The sequence below is a fragment of the Bombus flavifrons genome, chromosome 16 (genome assembly GCF_040668555.2).
Source record: "Bombus flavifrons isolate JBK064 chromosome 16, iyBomFlav1_principal, whole genome shotgun sequence".
Lineage (NCBI taxonomy): Eukaryota > Metazoa > Arthropoda > Insecta > Hymenoptera > Apidae > Bombus > Bombus flavifrons.
This window is the reverse complement of record NC_138457.1, coordinates 8314130-8330872: the sequence shown is the minus strand read 5'-3', so window position 1 is coordinate 8330872 and position 16743 is coordinate 8314130. Positions and strand designations below refer to the sequence as shown.

The 16743-nt window shown below is 36.9% G+C and overlaps 1 protein-coding gene and 1 long non-coding RNA gene across 2 annotated transcripts; one reads left to right on the top strand and one right to left on the bottom strand.

The window, feature by feature from the left end:
- The first annotated feature begins 79 nt into the window (after positions 1–79).
- LOC138188178 (facilitated trehalose transporter Tret1) lies at positions 80–15507 on the top strand. The gene is made up of 5 exons (XM_069129717.1): positions 80–1893; positions 12768–12988; positions 13347–13760; positions 14033–14598; positions 14874–15507. Exons 1-5 carry the CDS (start codon positions 1862–1864, stop codon positions 15195–15197), a joined length of 1557 nt encoding a protein of 518 aa, XP_068985818.1. The 5' UTR covers positions 80–1861; the 3' UTR covers positions 15198–15507.
- Positions 1640–2525, bottom strand: LOC138188185 (uncharacterized). The gene is made up of 2 exons (XR_011175398.1): positions 2406–2525; positions 1640–2260 (listed from the first exon to the last, which is right to left on the bottom strand). It is a non-coding gene; the product is annotated as an uncharacterized LOC138188185 (long non-coding RNA).
- Positions 15508–16743: the final 1236 nt, after the last annotated feature.

Below are 16743 nucleotides of genomic sequence, written 5' to 3'. Positions count from 1 at the left end.
TTTATTGTATTATTACCACATATTGTATTATTACCACATATTGTATTATTACCACATTATTGTATTATTATCAGATATTGTGGCCCACTGATTTCCATAAGCTGTATCAGTGAACTTTAGAATACCAAGAATTTGTAGTAGAAAGAACAATTTCTAACACTTTGCATGGCTCAGTTTGAGTCATCTTAATCTTCAGTGTGATATGAATTCACTTTCCAAGTCACATACTAATATACTTTATTCCTAACACTAACAATGTTACTCCTAATACTTTACAGCATCCAATTTGAGTGAAACATGACATCAAATATTGTTATTCAGTGCAATATCGAAGAGAATGCGTATAATCGAACAAAACTCAAAACCTACTCTTGCTACTCTAATATTTCAAGTCAAGACGTCTACTCCAGCTGACCAACTATCGTTACCAGCTTATCAGTAGAGCCACGAGAAGCCTCCGAGTCATCCACATTGTTCCAAACTCTAAATTCAACGTTGCTGCCTTCCACTGCTGCTCGTCTCTCCCCGCGTTGGTCTGATTAATTTGCAAAGAGGATTAGAAAACACCGGTCTCCTCATTAGCGCGAAGACTATGCAGCAAGCTGGAGGTGCGACAGACTGATATTCGCCTGACTGAGGCTGACCCGTCACATGTGCTCGTTGATGAAAGCGAACGTGTTTGGTGGAGGAGGAATCGGAAGGTGCACTCGAGCTGTTCGCTTTCATTAACAGTTTAGTGTGTCAGACAAGAGTCGGGCGAAGGACTAGCTGGCTGTGCTCTCGGCTTGCAAGCGGAAGTGGTCGTGCAAACGCTCGTTGTTGCCCCGTGAGACTCGGGCCTGGCCGAAGAGACCAGACGACTGGCTGCAGCTCGGGAAATCGCGTTTCCACGTAAATACGAGAAAGAAGATAACCAGGCCTCGTGTTCGCATCCCGCACTGTCCATAAGACCTTATTATCGCCGTTTTCTTCGACGTTGGACGCGATCGACGCTTGGCAAGGCGATCTGGTCGTTTGACCTGCCTCCAGTGGCTTTTCTCAACTGCAACTTGTCGACGTCGGAATTTTAGTCACGAGCGAGGCACGCGAGCGAACGATCGACGAGGCTTTGGGAAACATTTGAACGCAAGGCTGGCTTATAGACGCGGATTTCAGTTGCAACGCTAGGATTTTCCAGCAAGGGGAGTCGCAAGTTGAAGGAGAGAAGTGAAAGTATCTGGGATATTCGGTTCGTACTCGTAAATTCTACGGCTCTGATCAAAGCTAACCAGCTGACACAGTAAAAATCATCGTTACAGAAAATATCGGAGGAAAGCAACTTTTCAAATATCTGTCTGTCGTTTGTCAACGAAAGTAGAACTCTTGGACTCTTTGCGATTAGAAGAGATCCGCGCGATGTTGGAATAAGAAGAATAGCAAAACAAAATAGCAAACACAAGCTCTTGCAAGATTTTCTAACGCCTCATTTTACATGACAGCACGATTCTCGTGATTGTAAAAGATGTGAAAGACGAAGGCATGGGAAGAATGTGAATCGGCGAGGATTAAGAACACTAGTGAAACATAAATTCTCTTTATCGAAGCTAGTCACTCGTGCAATCGTCTTCGATTTTTTTATCCAGAGGAAGAGCAAGTTGAATTATTTTTTGTGAGGACAATCTTGACAAGATCTGAGAGGAAGAAAATCCTGACAGGATCTCGTGAGATTACCCGATTTCTTCGAACGTTATTTGCAAGCAGAAAGAAGAAGTTTGGCGGCATAGTAGCTGGTGCAGAACGCGCGAAACAAAGAATGCGCTTGTGAAAGAATTTTGAAAACAGCTCAAGAACAGTAATATACGGTGTACACTGTCGATTTAGAATGGCGCAGCCAGGAAACAACGATACCACCAGGTCTGTAAATTCTTCAAATTTTCTACTAACATTGAACGTCTGTGTGACTCGCAATGAGGCGAATAAATTTATCTAACGAACTCGTTAATCTTCAGAAATAATTGCCTTCCTCGCTTAGATAATTCTGTTTAACGGTTATTTACACGGTATCTTGTAAATACGTAAGTAAAATTCAAACAAACTATCGACCGCTCTTATTTTCATGATCCAATATATTATACATTGGCTGATAACTTTATCAGAAAACCGCCTTGTCATTCGAAAGACGAATAATTCAAGCGCCTTGTATTTAATTTTTAAAGAAAAAAGCTGAATTTCCTGATGATATTATTTGACAAATATTCTTCCAATTCGCTGCTTACAGGTCCTGAAACGAATAAATTTTTGCGATAAGAATTTCAATTTACCGATATTTTCTTCAAAATATTTAATAATAATTTCAATGCTATTCACGATATTATGTAACGTTTATTATATAATATCACTATTTAAATAATATCGTTGTTAAATACCTTTTTCTAAAGTTGCAAATTGCACAATTTCTATGGGGATTTTTATTTAACAATCGCTTCTTTCGTTTTCTGATATTCGTTTGAATTTAATGCTGGCCTTTTCGATATTGTTAATATCGAATTAAAAAAATTCCAAATTAGAGAGAAAATTGAATTATTATTATTTTATACTGCGTTCAACGTTTGATAAACAACTTACTTTTATTCGATGATCCTATCTTGATTGTATACTGCTGTTTTTTTTTTTTTTTTTTTTATGGAAAAACTGCTGTTTTCTATGGAAAACACTGCTGCTTCATTTTACGTATAATTATTCGTTCCTCCTTTTTTCTCTCAAAAAAAATCACGGATAACCAGACGAAAATTCTCATTGTAGGAACAAAAGGCAATTCTTCCAGCTCTTTGTTTTCTCATAGCACCGGTAACGTTATTGCAGGTTACGTAACGCGATAGTATTCCATAGCTTTGGTCACGTGAATGCTGCACTTTAGTGTCCTGTAAAGTATTTTCAGTTTGTCAATATATTTGGAAATCGTGAATTATCAGGAACGAGGATTTTGAATGCCGTGGAGAAAGAATTTTTAATTTTGATTTAATTTTGTCAAATTTCTACGATCTCGAAACTTCACGCTTCGAATACTTGAACTTCCAAACGTCTAAACGTTTGAAAGTTAAATATTTAAAAGATTTCGAAGGTTTTTCACATTTCTAAACGTTGGAGCATTGAGAAATTCGCGTAGAAAAGATTTTAGACGTCCGAGTGTGCTAAATCGCAAATTTGTTAAACTTTTATTATTAAAATCTTCAGTTATACAAAATTTCAGAACTCTGTAAGAAAACTTTCGAATTTCGGATATGTCCCAGTTGCGTGGACGAAATATGTCGAAATGCGTTCGAAGATTCGATCTTTTTAGTTAAAGCAATTGGGTTGGCAACTAAGTGATTGCAGATTTTGTCAATACCTTGTCATTAGGTGGTATTGACGAAATCCGCAATCACTAAGCTGCCAACCTTAACCTATAAAACGTGCAATCTTTGGCAAGCTAGAACTTGCAAACGCAGTGAAATTTCGAAATGTGTGAAAAGTGTTTCAAAATGATGAAGAAAATTCGATACTTGTTAGCCATGTTGTGATACGTGTAACATTCGAGAAATTCTTTGCATCGCATAACAAACAGTTACTTTCACTTTAAACGGATTCTATCGCGCATCGAGCATCGTGTAATTCTTTTCGTGTCGCTTTAGTTTATGCTTCTGACTGTTATACATTCTTTCGTACAGTTACGTGTAATCAAGATAAGCAATACTCGATAAATAGTCATCGAACATGAAACAAGTTTCTAACATTAATAATAACAAAGCGTTCCATTCGAGTGCGCTGTTGTATCGGATTACGATATCGCGTAAATCAACGAGTGCTTATGTGGATACTTTGACCGATTTATAATAACACCACACGAATATCATGACGATACGTGAATTGAGCCAAGTTGCTCAAGAGAAACCTATTCATAGTTACAACCCTCTATTCTTTTTTTTGTATTATTATTTAATATGTATTTTACAATTTAACCTAACCCCAATCTAGCTGGACATTTAGTAAATTTTTCTAATTTTATTGCTAAATAACATGTGGATGGCTACGGGATACCATCTTCGAGTTTGATTATTTTATTTCTTTAATGAGGTCAGTGAGGTGTTTTCTTTTTAGTCTTCTCTTTATGGAAGTTTTACTCGCTTCAGCAGACGGCTGGTTTGGATGTGTTGGCGTTCTTTCCTTGTATTTTTCTGCGTACCTGGCGATTTCTTCTTTGACTGTTGGTATTTTTAAGTCTTTGTGTATATCCTCCTTTGTGTATCTTCGATTGTAGCGCCTCTAGTTTATTTATGTGGCTGATTGCGCCCATAGTGGTATTCCCTACGTCCAAATTGGTTTTATTATCGGTACATCTGTCTTCTTTTTATCCGTATTTTGTCTATAATTGATTTAGTATGTTGTTTCCATGTAAATTGTGTGTCTAAGTGGAGTCCTAAGTATTTAACTTGCCTTGTTTCTGTTATGTCCGTACCATTCAATTGGATATTTGGTCAACCCTGTATGGCGAAGAAAAATTAATTAAACACAGTGCTGGTGTCGTGATCGTGTGATTTTTATTTTGCAAAAAAATATCAACCCGCATAACGACTCTTACGTTGCACAATTATCAATTGTACAAAAATCAATGTATAGTCATTAAGTTATATATTACAATAGCAAGTTGTAGATTCGTATCAGGCTTGTAATTATTTTATAGAGAACTTGCATCGTCAATTACAGTAGAAAACAAGCGCATTAGCAGTTATATTATGAAATAAGCGATTGAAAAATATTGTAAAAGAAGAAGATAGAAAATACAGGAAATAAGAAATAAAGCTACTTTTCCCTTCTAAATGAAAATCTTCCAACTAAATCTACTGAATTTCACATGATTAAAGCTTGCTAGCTTCTTAGATAATTTAGCCCAATTAATGGCAGGTTAAGACCAGAACAATTACTTGTTATCTTCTTCTGGCATCAACTGGTACGTATCATACGAAACATAAGTTCATTCATATTCGTTTAACACTTTATCGGTGATCGATCAGAATTATTATTAAGCTCTCATCGTTCAAACGAGATAGCCAATCCGTCAAAAGGCTAATTAGCCTGGAATACTGTTGCTAGAACCACGATGGTCTCTTCGTTGATCTCAGTGAATCTTCTCTGTGCTATATACAAGGTGTGTCACGACATACGGGACTCGCATCGGTGTAGACAGGAAACGCAAGACACAAAAGCAACGAGAAAGGTTGGCAACTAAGTGATTGCGGATTTTGTCAATACCACCCAATGACAAAATCCGCAATCACTTAGTTGCCAACCTAACTAACCTATATCCCACCTGATTTTGAACTTTCGAAATTAAAGCTATTTTTGTGTCTCGATAATTTTTTTTATTCCGTCAACAGCCTATTGTTAATCAGTAAACGATAAAATGCTAATTCCACTAAAAATTGTAATACTTCGACGTTGTTCTGGTTTCGGCAACGAAACGCACTTTGTCAAGGATCGGGGCAAAGAGTCGCGCGTACTGACGAAGCTTTTCTCGTACGTTGCAGCAACGTGAAATATTTTCTAACGTTGCAACGTGCTACTGGCTCAGATATGACGCGACGAACGCTTAATTTTCAAAGCCAACAGGAAGATCGAGCGGTGTTTCCCCGCTTGAAGAGAATTAACATTTCTGGAAACTATTGAACGAGCTAACTGTCGCGGCATCTGCTAATAACACGCGTGCTGCTGTTTGTCCTACGTTTCGCACCGAACAGGAAAATATCGCGACAATAATCGAAACGTTGTACGACCATCCGTAGCAAATGAGCTTCTCGGAACGTGATCCTCGCCTTGGTATCGTCGATCGTCGTTGCGAAATGATCGCCTAACATCTGTTTTACTCGTCTATGACACAACCGACCATAGTTCGGACGTGGAATCCGCGGAGTAAAAATGACAGGTGACGATTGCTGTCTTTCATGGGAAAGCATTTTTTTTTAAATGACACGCAACCGGCCAATTGGCTTATTATTGGGTTGACAACTAAGTAATTGCGGACATTGTCATTAGGTTGTAATGACAAAACCCGCAATCACTTAGTTGTCAACCCAATAGTTTCATTAGTTTCTGTTCTCTTTGTTCGAGGCAAATTTGGGAAAGATTCGATGGATTAAGAGGATCAAAAGGATTCTGCTGACATCGAAGGATTGAAAGGACTCGAGCGATATTTTTGAGACGTCCAAGTTGAGGCCACGAGTGACTAGCCAGCAAAATGGCAATCCAAGTGGCACGTACTTTTCTAGAATTTTAAATCGTACAAAGACAATCGCCATTTGGCGTGTCGTTTAATTGATTATCGATGTTTGATTAATACTTTGAATCGTACAAAATTGCATAAAAGCGTCCTTCATCTGCAGGCTATTAGAATATGCATCGCTAAGCAAACTATACAAATAGGTTAGGGTTAGATTGGTGTTAAGTTGAGGTTAGGTTAGGTTGGTGTTAGGTTGAGGTTAGGTTAAATTGCGGTTAGGTTGAGGTTAGGTTAGATTCCTTTCCTCAATAAACATTGTAGCACGATTATGTGGTTATTTTTCTGTGATTATGAGGCAAATCGTGGAGCGTTGCTAACAGAATGCAAATAGAATAATGTCCTTTCCTCTGTGTTGGACAAACGATCAACTAAAAGATGAAATTTGCGAAAAATTTGCATATACGTGTGATCTCTCATATATAGTTATTCTACAAACAACGAATGTAACTTTATTTCTACCTGGACATTGTACCTGCGACTTTTTTAATACTCGTAGACCTGAAATACGATTTATGCAATGTTATCAAACGAAAAAATTTCGTTTGTACGTCTGAGGACTTAGATGCATTATTTTAGACTGGAAATTATTTAAACGTGCATGAATCTTAAAGCGAAATATCGTTTCGCAAAAAGCGAGAAGAAGTGACTGGAACTTCTTCAGGTGCGTCCTTGGTCGAGCAATTACGCGATCATTTCCTTCTTCGCGTGCTCACGTTGATTGGGGTAAAAATAAACTGTAAGATGCAGATGAGACTTCATCGATGCCATTAAAAATTATCATCGGCGGAGAAACGGGGAAAGGAAATCGGGAGATAAATTTACCTGTCGTTTTCCCTAAGCCGAATAATCCGTTCGTAATAGTTCGAAGAAATCGCGGGAAAATGAAAAAAAAAACGCGGAGCACGCGCGTGGCATCAAACGAACTCGTACGCAGCCGAATTTTGTGGAAAGTTGGATTAACGAACTGATAAAATGAAGATAAGCGACGATAATTGCTGCTCTAATACGCGTGAATCACTTCCTTAGAAGAATAGAAAGACGTATCTTAGAAAATTGATAGTTGGCAATTTCAAATTGGTCAATTTTTAAAATCCTTAAAATCCTCCATCTGGAATTTTTGTTCAAAATTAAGAAAACATTTAATGTAGATGAAAACGTGAAAAATCGGTCAGGTCCACAAATTTGCTGTAAATTGGCAAATTCTCAAATATAGAAATATTGCTATTGTCGAATATCAAGATTACAAAATTTCTGTGAAATCGATCAGTTTTTAAAGTTTCTCAAAATTATCGGCCCGGGAGCTAAAAAAATTCAATTAATCTGAAAAATAATTTTCTGAAAGTACAACTTCGAGAATCCACCAGTTCGAATCGAAATGTTAAAATCTGCTTTTAAGTCAGATTTTTCTTCATTTTTCTCCTGCGATTCTTTAAATCAAGGTCCATGAATTTTTCACGAAACTCGACGCATTCAAGGCTCTTTCCTCAACGATGACGCATTATGACGGTAACTAGACACCATGAAGGTTATGTCAACATGGCGTCGCGTACAAATACCGATTACGATAATTGTAAATGGTTAAAATGGATAATGAAAATTTACTTTCTTACAAATTGCTTTTTTATCTCAGTTCTGGTCGATGATTCTTCATGACGAAGATTGCTTGATTTAAGTTTCGTTTAAACAAAGTGGAACGTAGGAGTAGGGAGCTTACAAATGTATAGTAGATATACATAATCGCAATCAACATAAATATAATCATAATGAATGCAGCAGTCTGTTATTATAAATGGTTATAAAGCATACTTGATGTCAATTCTAAAACAAGTTGCAAATTGTAAAAGAGATAAGAAAATGCCTGTAGAATATGGCAGATTGAATATTATAACAGTATATTGCACATCTACTTTTATACTTTTTTTAATTAGCTTCCTTATTGTCGTTTATTATCTTTCATATTATTTTTCTCCACGAAAGAGATTGTTCAGTTGGACTAAAAAGCCAGCAGTCTTACGATTCTCTGACAATAATCAAGATTTTAGTAGTTTTACGATACGTCGTTGGGTAACGGCGAAATATAAAGGCGATTACTTTTAAATCGATCGATATTTCTTAAGATAAAAGTAATTCGTGGATTAGGTGCATCTTAGGAAGTACGAACAGGATCAAGATATCACTACAATCCCCTATTTATCTAAGCAAACAAAACATATACATTTGATTACCGCAGCAAGATTATATCTCAACGCTGAGACGAAACTTTCGCGGAAACTGCAAATTTGTAAAATATGATTTTCATTATATTTATAAGTGGATTGAATAGTCGCAAGTATATTTGAAAAATAGATAATAAATAGGGGAAAAGCGATAAGTGATTCAAAGAATACAGTAGCAATTATTTATACAGATAGATATGCATATCGCGGACTAGTAATCGACACGTGTGGCGCTAGTGTCGCACCACGAGTCATAACCTGAACGAAAAATAAAATTGCGATTCAGATAAGAAGAAAAAATTGAAAAACGTTATCGTTTATAATTATAAAAGTCTCGTTCTCACGCTATTAGTAGCTGTCTTTAATATGATTTATTGCTCGTTTTCAAATCGTTCGTACACACGCAATACACGTAATATATGAAACTTTATTTTAACGTGGTATCTACAAATAAAATAAATCTCGGCAGATAGTACCGTGCTACAGTCGGTGGCAGCGAATCTTTAGAAATCTTAGCTAAGATTATTATTACATTAGCTATATCAGAAATTGTGTTCTTAATCCATGATAAGAGAAACGCGTGCTCCTCGAATGCCATAGGAATGTCGATAAGCTTTATGACGATGCGAAAGCATCAGTTTACACGCTGCTTGTTAAAACGTCGTTCTTAAGAGTCAATGTTGCGTTGACCGAGCATTTCCACAAAGAACAATCCAAACACGACAGCGTTTCTTTGAAGAGAGGAAACCAAGATAATCCTAAACAATCATCGAGCTAATTAAACATGATCGCGTAGCTATCGTGAAAGATACATGGAAACATCGTGTAATCACGTTGTAACTAATCGAGGGAGCATTATTTTCACAATTTCACTCGACGATGTGAATCGAAATGACGCAGCAATTCCTAATTCATCTCATCGTAGATCTGAAATCACATTGATAAAACGATATGAAACCAGCGTGTAGGACAAGGATAATAAGGATCGTAAATATTATCATGGAATTATGCTTATCGCGCCAGAAATATATATCGCATAGGCGTAAGAACATAATAAGCTCGTAATCTTTTGATACGCTACAGTCGTCTCCTCCGATTTCATTCGTGCGCTATGCTCGGCGATCGGGTCAAATCTGGCCCAACGAACCTTCAATGCGCTGTTACTGAAAAGTGTGTCAACACTTCCTTACTCGAGTCCCCGAACAAGAATTGCGCCAGAATGAACAAAATTGAACTCTGACGATTACGATCAGAAATATTAACATTAGTGCGTTAGTAGTTAACAATGTTAGCGTTACTATATTAGTAGTTAAGTATATTAAGTATACTAGTACTTAAGTACACTAAGTATATTTAATATACTTATTAAGTATACTTATAATATTAAATTGATACACAATATTAAATTATAATTAATAATAATAATATAATAATGATATTACAATTGAATATATATACATCATATTGCTTATTAAATATTTATAGTACATTTAATATAATTAATATGCTTAACTACTAATATACTAAGTATATTACTAGTTAATATACTAGTTAATATACTTAGTATATTAGTAGTATATCCAGTATATTATAGTATATTAAGTACATCTTCTACATATTAAAAGGAAGCTTTGTTTTAACGCTGATATTGTTAACTATTAATATATTTAATATACTTTATATATTAGTATATTAGTAGTATATTAAGTATATCTTTTACATGTCAAAAGGAAGCTTTGTTTTAACGCTGATATTGTTAACTATTAATATATTTAATATACTTTATATATTAGTATATTAGTAGTATATTAAGTACAGCTTTTACATGTCAAAAGGAAGCTTTGTTTTAGCACTGCTATTGCTAACTATTAATATATTTAATATACTTTATACATTAGTATATTAGTAGCATATTAAGTATATCTTTTACACGTCAAAAGGAAGCTTTGTTTTAGCACTGATATTGTTAACTATTAATATATTTAATATACTTTATATATTAGTATATTAGTAGTATATTAAGTACATCTTCTACATGTCAAAAGAAAGCTTTGTTTTAGCACTGATATTGTTAACTATTAATATATTTAATATACTTGGTATACTAGTAGTATATTAAGTATACTAGTAGTTAACAGTATCGATGTTAGAACAAAGCTTCCTTTTTAACATGTAAATGAAATATAAAAATAACAAGCATTAGCAGTCTAGTCACGATATTTAATAATACTGATGGAAGTGTACTATAATTTTCTACATACCACTTTTCCTTTCACGTGCAGCCACCTGTATGACTGCATAACCGGTTCCCTCATGCGATCTAATCAACACAGAACTCGTTTTAATGCAAGTTATGATTTTCACTTCGTCTGCTGTGAATCTTCTTTTCTAAATTTTGTAGTAGACGAAACAGGTCTACCTCATACTTCCTCTCTTTTTTTTATCAATTTATCAGATTATTTTGGTAACAATTTTGTCTACTTTATATATATATATCTTTTTTTAATTACTAAATTTTGGAAACAATCCAAATTTTAATCCCATGATTTTGATTTATTGTAATCTTTGAACCATAATTTGCCGAGGGTAATTACATTTCATATTAAAAGTGCAATAAACAATTTATTTGTAATCACAATGAATATAAAAAATATTTATTATAGAGATTTATTATTCGCACGTAAAATATGAGATATTTTCATCAAATATGTAATCTGATAAAATAATCATTGTCTCATTTTATGTCATTTTTTTATGTCGTGTTTCAACTTATCCACATTAGCGACAAAATTTCCAAAAATATAAAAAATAGCGAATTTATTGATTGAAAGAGGATAATTCAGAGTGCCAGAAATTCTTGATAACAAAGATTATTTTTCTTCAAGTATCATTTATGTTGACACGTTCTACGATAAAAGTTAAGTTCAGTTTTCATCTGGTCGATGTTTCTACCTTTCAGCACCGGTAAATGGAACATTTGTAATTTTTTAATTCAAAACAAAGAGAATTCTACAATTGTCGAAATTTCCAGCAAGTTGATAAGTGTGAGCAAGTCGATGTATATATTTCTTTAATTGACCTGGCAAACCGGTCATTTGAAATTTCACAAAACACTGAGAAAACGCACTTGTAGCATCGCTTATGCAACCGCAATAGTCGAGAGCCTCCGGTTCCTTTCACGCAAAAAGAGAACTATGTCAATGACGAAAAAGCCAGCCACTGATGATGCTAGGCACAGGTGAACGACGAGCGTGAAGCTTCTTGCAACGTGAATTTTTCCCTTTTTAGCAAAAACCTGTTATTGTAAATTACAGACAAATCTGGAAATTGTATTTTTAGAGAAATAACAAAAAGCCTATGAAAATAGTAAAATAATCTATTAATACAAATACAAGTAAAACAGTATATTATTATTAAAAATTGTAGAATCTTCAGATAATAATTTCTCATACGAAATTGTACAACTTTTTATCATATTTCTCAATTTTTTACTTTATTCAATTGTATCATATTTTATCAATTTTTGAAATTGTACCATCTTTCTGAAGCATAATTTTTCCGGCTACAGGTTTATACATTCGGAAGAATATTTCAAGAATTTTGCAATAATTTTATTCGACAGACACCACACTTTCTCAATTGCGATTCTATTGGGCTGGCAACTAAGTGATTGCGGGTCTTGTCATTAGGTGCTAATGACACAATCCGAGATCACTTAGTTGCCAACCCAATAATTACGTCGCGTTGGAAAATTTATCGGAGCCAGCAAGTGCAGGTTTTGGATTACGGCTTTTAAATTACCCATTTAATGTATGGAACCCGACCGGGTGGAACTTAATTGGGCGATTGGATAACCATTGCGCAATCGTTGTTAACCCAGTTTCGTTGAAGAAAAAAAATCACGTTCAATGGAATTAAACCTGCGACGGTGTCCATCCAACTACGCTCATTTGGACCCCATCTGTCGTTGATCCACCTGTCTGCATCGTTACATGTAAACATAAAACCTGGATGACCTGCAAAAATTTATGGAAGTATCTTTCGTTCCAAAAATAGAACACAGAATTTTGTTCAACGATGCTAGGTGGGATCATTTTTGACGAAATTTATTGAAGAACGTCTGGTGCCAAATATCAAATACGCTATTTTTCTTTAGCTGACAGACCAGGTCCCTTGGGTCCTACAGGCAGAAATCCGGTTTGGCATGCACTTTCATTGAAGCACTTTTACTAGTTTCGTCATTCTGTTTTGCTTTTTAGCAATGACGAGAAAACGTCACCTGCTGAGCTAAATGGCATCTCTGAGGGTCTGACAACGTCGAGGCTACGTCAAGCGTTTCCACAGTTCTGTGCCGTGAGCGCGAAGAACCTGCTCATGCTCACCTTTGGTTCAACATTGGGATTTTCCACGGTCCTAATCCCAGAACTACAAAAGGAGAACGCTGAGATCCCGGTCACTATGGAGGAGTTGACGTGGATAAGTGAGCATGTTGTTTGTCTTGAAACTTAGATCGACTTGGCAGCTGAATATGGTGCACCAAAATCAACAGGACTCGAATTAATATCCGGCTTGAAATGTCAAAACTAGGCTGATCTCAGAGCATCAAAGTCCAACTGACTGGGAAACCAGATTTAAAACCGATTTGAAAGGAAATCTGACTTTAGAGTCTGACTAAAAGCATCAATTTAGACGTCTGGCTCGTAATTAGGCTTCCACAGTGGAATTCCTTTCACTTCTGTCTTATATCTGACCAGCTTTTCATGTCTATCGACTACGTAAACTCGTAGAAGGTCATAAAAGCCTAGAATTCATGAAACATTCTCCTTATACCAATACAGGTAGCCTGAATCTGTTCCTGGTCCCAATCGGTTGCTTCGCTAGTGGGCCAGTGTCGCAGTTCCTAGGACGAAAGAGGACCATGATGCTGACTACCATTCCATTTACAGCAGCGTGGATCATCTTTTACTACGCGACGACAGCTGAGATGTTGTTTATAGCACTGGCCATGACTGGTCTAACTGGTGGTCTCCTAGAAGCACCTGTGATGACCTATGTGGCAGAAGTGACGCAACCCCATTTACGTGGCATGCTATCCGCCACTTCCACCATGGCTGTGATCCTGGGCATTTTCACGCAGATGTTGGGTGGCAAATTAGGCAACTGGAGGATTGTCACCATGATCAATCTCATCTATCCACTTATTTGCTTAGTTGCCCTTTGCCTGGTGCCTGAGAGTCCTTATTGGCTTGTTGGTAAATCCTCTTTCTTCCTTACGATGCAAATGATTTCACGTTTGGTCCGCAAAATATGTAGTATGACGACTTTGACTGGTGTTTCTAGCGTTTAATCTCATGGACTTTGTAGTTCAGTCCAAGTTAGACTCGTAGTCTTCACGGTTCGGTTCATAACTTGCCTATAGTTGGGGTCAGAGTCGCCGAGTTACATTACAACTACGCTGTTGCTGTTGTATGAATCAGCAGCCTAAATTAGTCACCGATTTAAGCGTCGTGAAACAATTTTTCAGCAAAGGGCCGCCAAAGGGAAGCCGAACGAGCTCTCTGTTGGCTTCGCGGTTGGGTCAGTCCGATCCACGTACAGTCGGAGCTTCGAATCATCTGTCAAGATGTACAGAAGCCAGCAGAATCCAAAGAAAAGATCTGGAAATCCTTCGGCAAGAGAACCTTCTACGTGCCTTTCCTCTTGGTCAGTAGTGCCTTCTGCATTGGCGCTTTTGGAGGAACCAGTACTCTTCAGACGTACGCTGTATTGATCTTCGACAGTTTAGACGCGCCTCTAGACAAATACACGGCTGCTGTATTTCTTGGCCTCGCAGAATTGGTAGGAACATTGCTCTCTGTGTGTGCCATTCATTTCACCGGCAAGCGGTTGCTGACATTCCTTTCAGTCGGTGGTACCGGCATGTGTTTCTGTTTGGTCGCTGTCTATGGCTATTTGACTCAGTCTGACATGATCAATACGGAGAGTATTTCTTGGATTCCAATGACTTTGCTGATTGGAGCTGCCTTTCTATCTCACGCTGGCATCAGGCTGCTTCCATGGGTCCTGGCTGGTGAAGTGTTTCCCGTAAAGGTAGGTTTGCCATCTCTCAAACGTAAATTTCAGTCAATCCTGAGCACGATTTAGCATAAACGTAATCCAAACACAACTCGAAGCAAAATCTCCTGCATGGAAATCGGTCCATCGTTTCCTGAACATCATCCTAACTTAACCTAAGGATTCCCTCGCGAAAATATGCCTATTTTATTAACGCAAACCTAAGGTAAACAAAATTATCTAACTATGACGACTCGAGTCAGGAAGTTGTGAGAAACTAATCTTCTGACGATGTTCCAATTTTGACCCAGGTACGAAGTAGCGCAACAGGAATGGCTGGATCCATAGGCTACATCTTCAATTCCATCGCCAACAAAGTGTACCTGTACATGGTCAACGGGATGTCTCTTCCAGGAACCTTCCTCTTCTACACTTTAATTAACTTCGCTGGGGGAGCACTCCTTTACTTCATCCTTCCAGAAACAGAAGGCAGATCTCTGAAAGAGATCGAGGAACACTATGCTGGTATCCAAAGTTTGAAGACCAGGCCTAAGAAGGAGGAACTAGCTTTCAAGGAGAAATGGGCTGCCTCGAACCCCGCAATAATCTACGACGACACCGAAAGCAAGCTTTGATTTTGTGGAAACAAAAGTGGTGATTAGTATTGTCTCCCTGAAGCTGAAAGCCTCAACGGTACAATGCTAACAGGGACTCGAAGTGTAAAGATACTGTAACGAGTTCCTTGTTTGTTTGACACTGTGTTCAAAAAGAGTGGACGATATTGTGAGTGACTGTTAGACATCAAAGCACTGAAGAAAGTTAACGCGTTGAAACGTCACTTGAAGCTTATTTATCGAGTTATAAGTAATCAAATTTTATATACACTGTTAGCTGACTAGGTTAGGTCAATGAATTAGTCGACGGATTTTTTTTAAATTGGACAGTCTGGAATGCCTTGATGCGTAGAATTACAAATGAGAGAATAGTCAAATTATAGTTCGTTTTATGTTCCTGTACTCTGCGAGGGCTGCAGCGACAGCTAGCGAGGCAACGCCAGACGATGCACACTTTATCGAATTTTATCGATCGAAGACAGTTTTATTGTAAATAAAACGTTGAGAAATATTTTTAATATTGTGATGTATGTGTTTCACAAGAATGTGTTCATGGCCAATTTCAAGCTAGATGTGCAATAAAATGGCACGTATTGCAAAAATATTTTCACTTTAAATTACAATTTTAATCTGTTAATCTATTAATCGGAGAAGTGAAAGTTCATTTTATTTTATTTGTTGAAAAGAAATGTTATTTGAAAAATTGTCATTACGAGTTTTGACATTACTCCATAATTAAGAGACGACCCAGTTCGCAGGTTAAAATTGTTTATTTTTAACAAATTACACAGTGTTATTATGAAAATCAGTGGACACGAGCACCTTAGTTTTGCAGTCAAGATTCTTGGTCACATTGGATTTTTTGGATTGTGGCTTTTTGGTACGTGGTTGTTTGTTGGATTTCGGTTTGAAGAACCGATCGACCACATCCAGAAAATTTTCGTGTTGCAGAATGTTGACGATATTAACAATTTTCTCGGAGATCTGTGGGACTTTTAAATTCTGAGTCTTTAGTCTGCGAACGTGGCTAATTTTTGGTCTTTTCGAAGTCCCATCCACGCTTCGGCATTTCCTCAAGCTACGAATAAGAATTTTTCAACAATTTTCCATTCCTTTTATGTTTTCGTCGAACAACACAAATGAATTTTACGTTGAGATTTGCCTGAGCTTCGCTTCGTCCAGCTCACGTCCGGAATGTGATCGTTTTACTACTTGACCTTCGCAGCTTACTTCCGGCTCCAACACGATTTTCTCTTTCGCCTGACTGCTACCCGAGTTCCAGGATTTGTGAGACATGTTCAAAACGATTTTGCAAATAACGAAGGAAATTAACATTCATTAGAATTTACACGAATAATCAACGAGAGAAGTAAGTCAAATTTCTATCGAACAAACAATCGTGGTTGCTATGTTGCTAATTTCTCTGCAATAATGCTAGCACACTCTTGCAAATTTCGGAAATTATCTCACAGCGCCTGTCGACGAGCAATTCGTTGTCCGTAATACAGGAACCGATAGAAAGAGTTCGCAGAAATGGAATAGGCAAGTTACAGTAGGTAAGTTACCT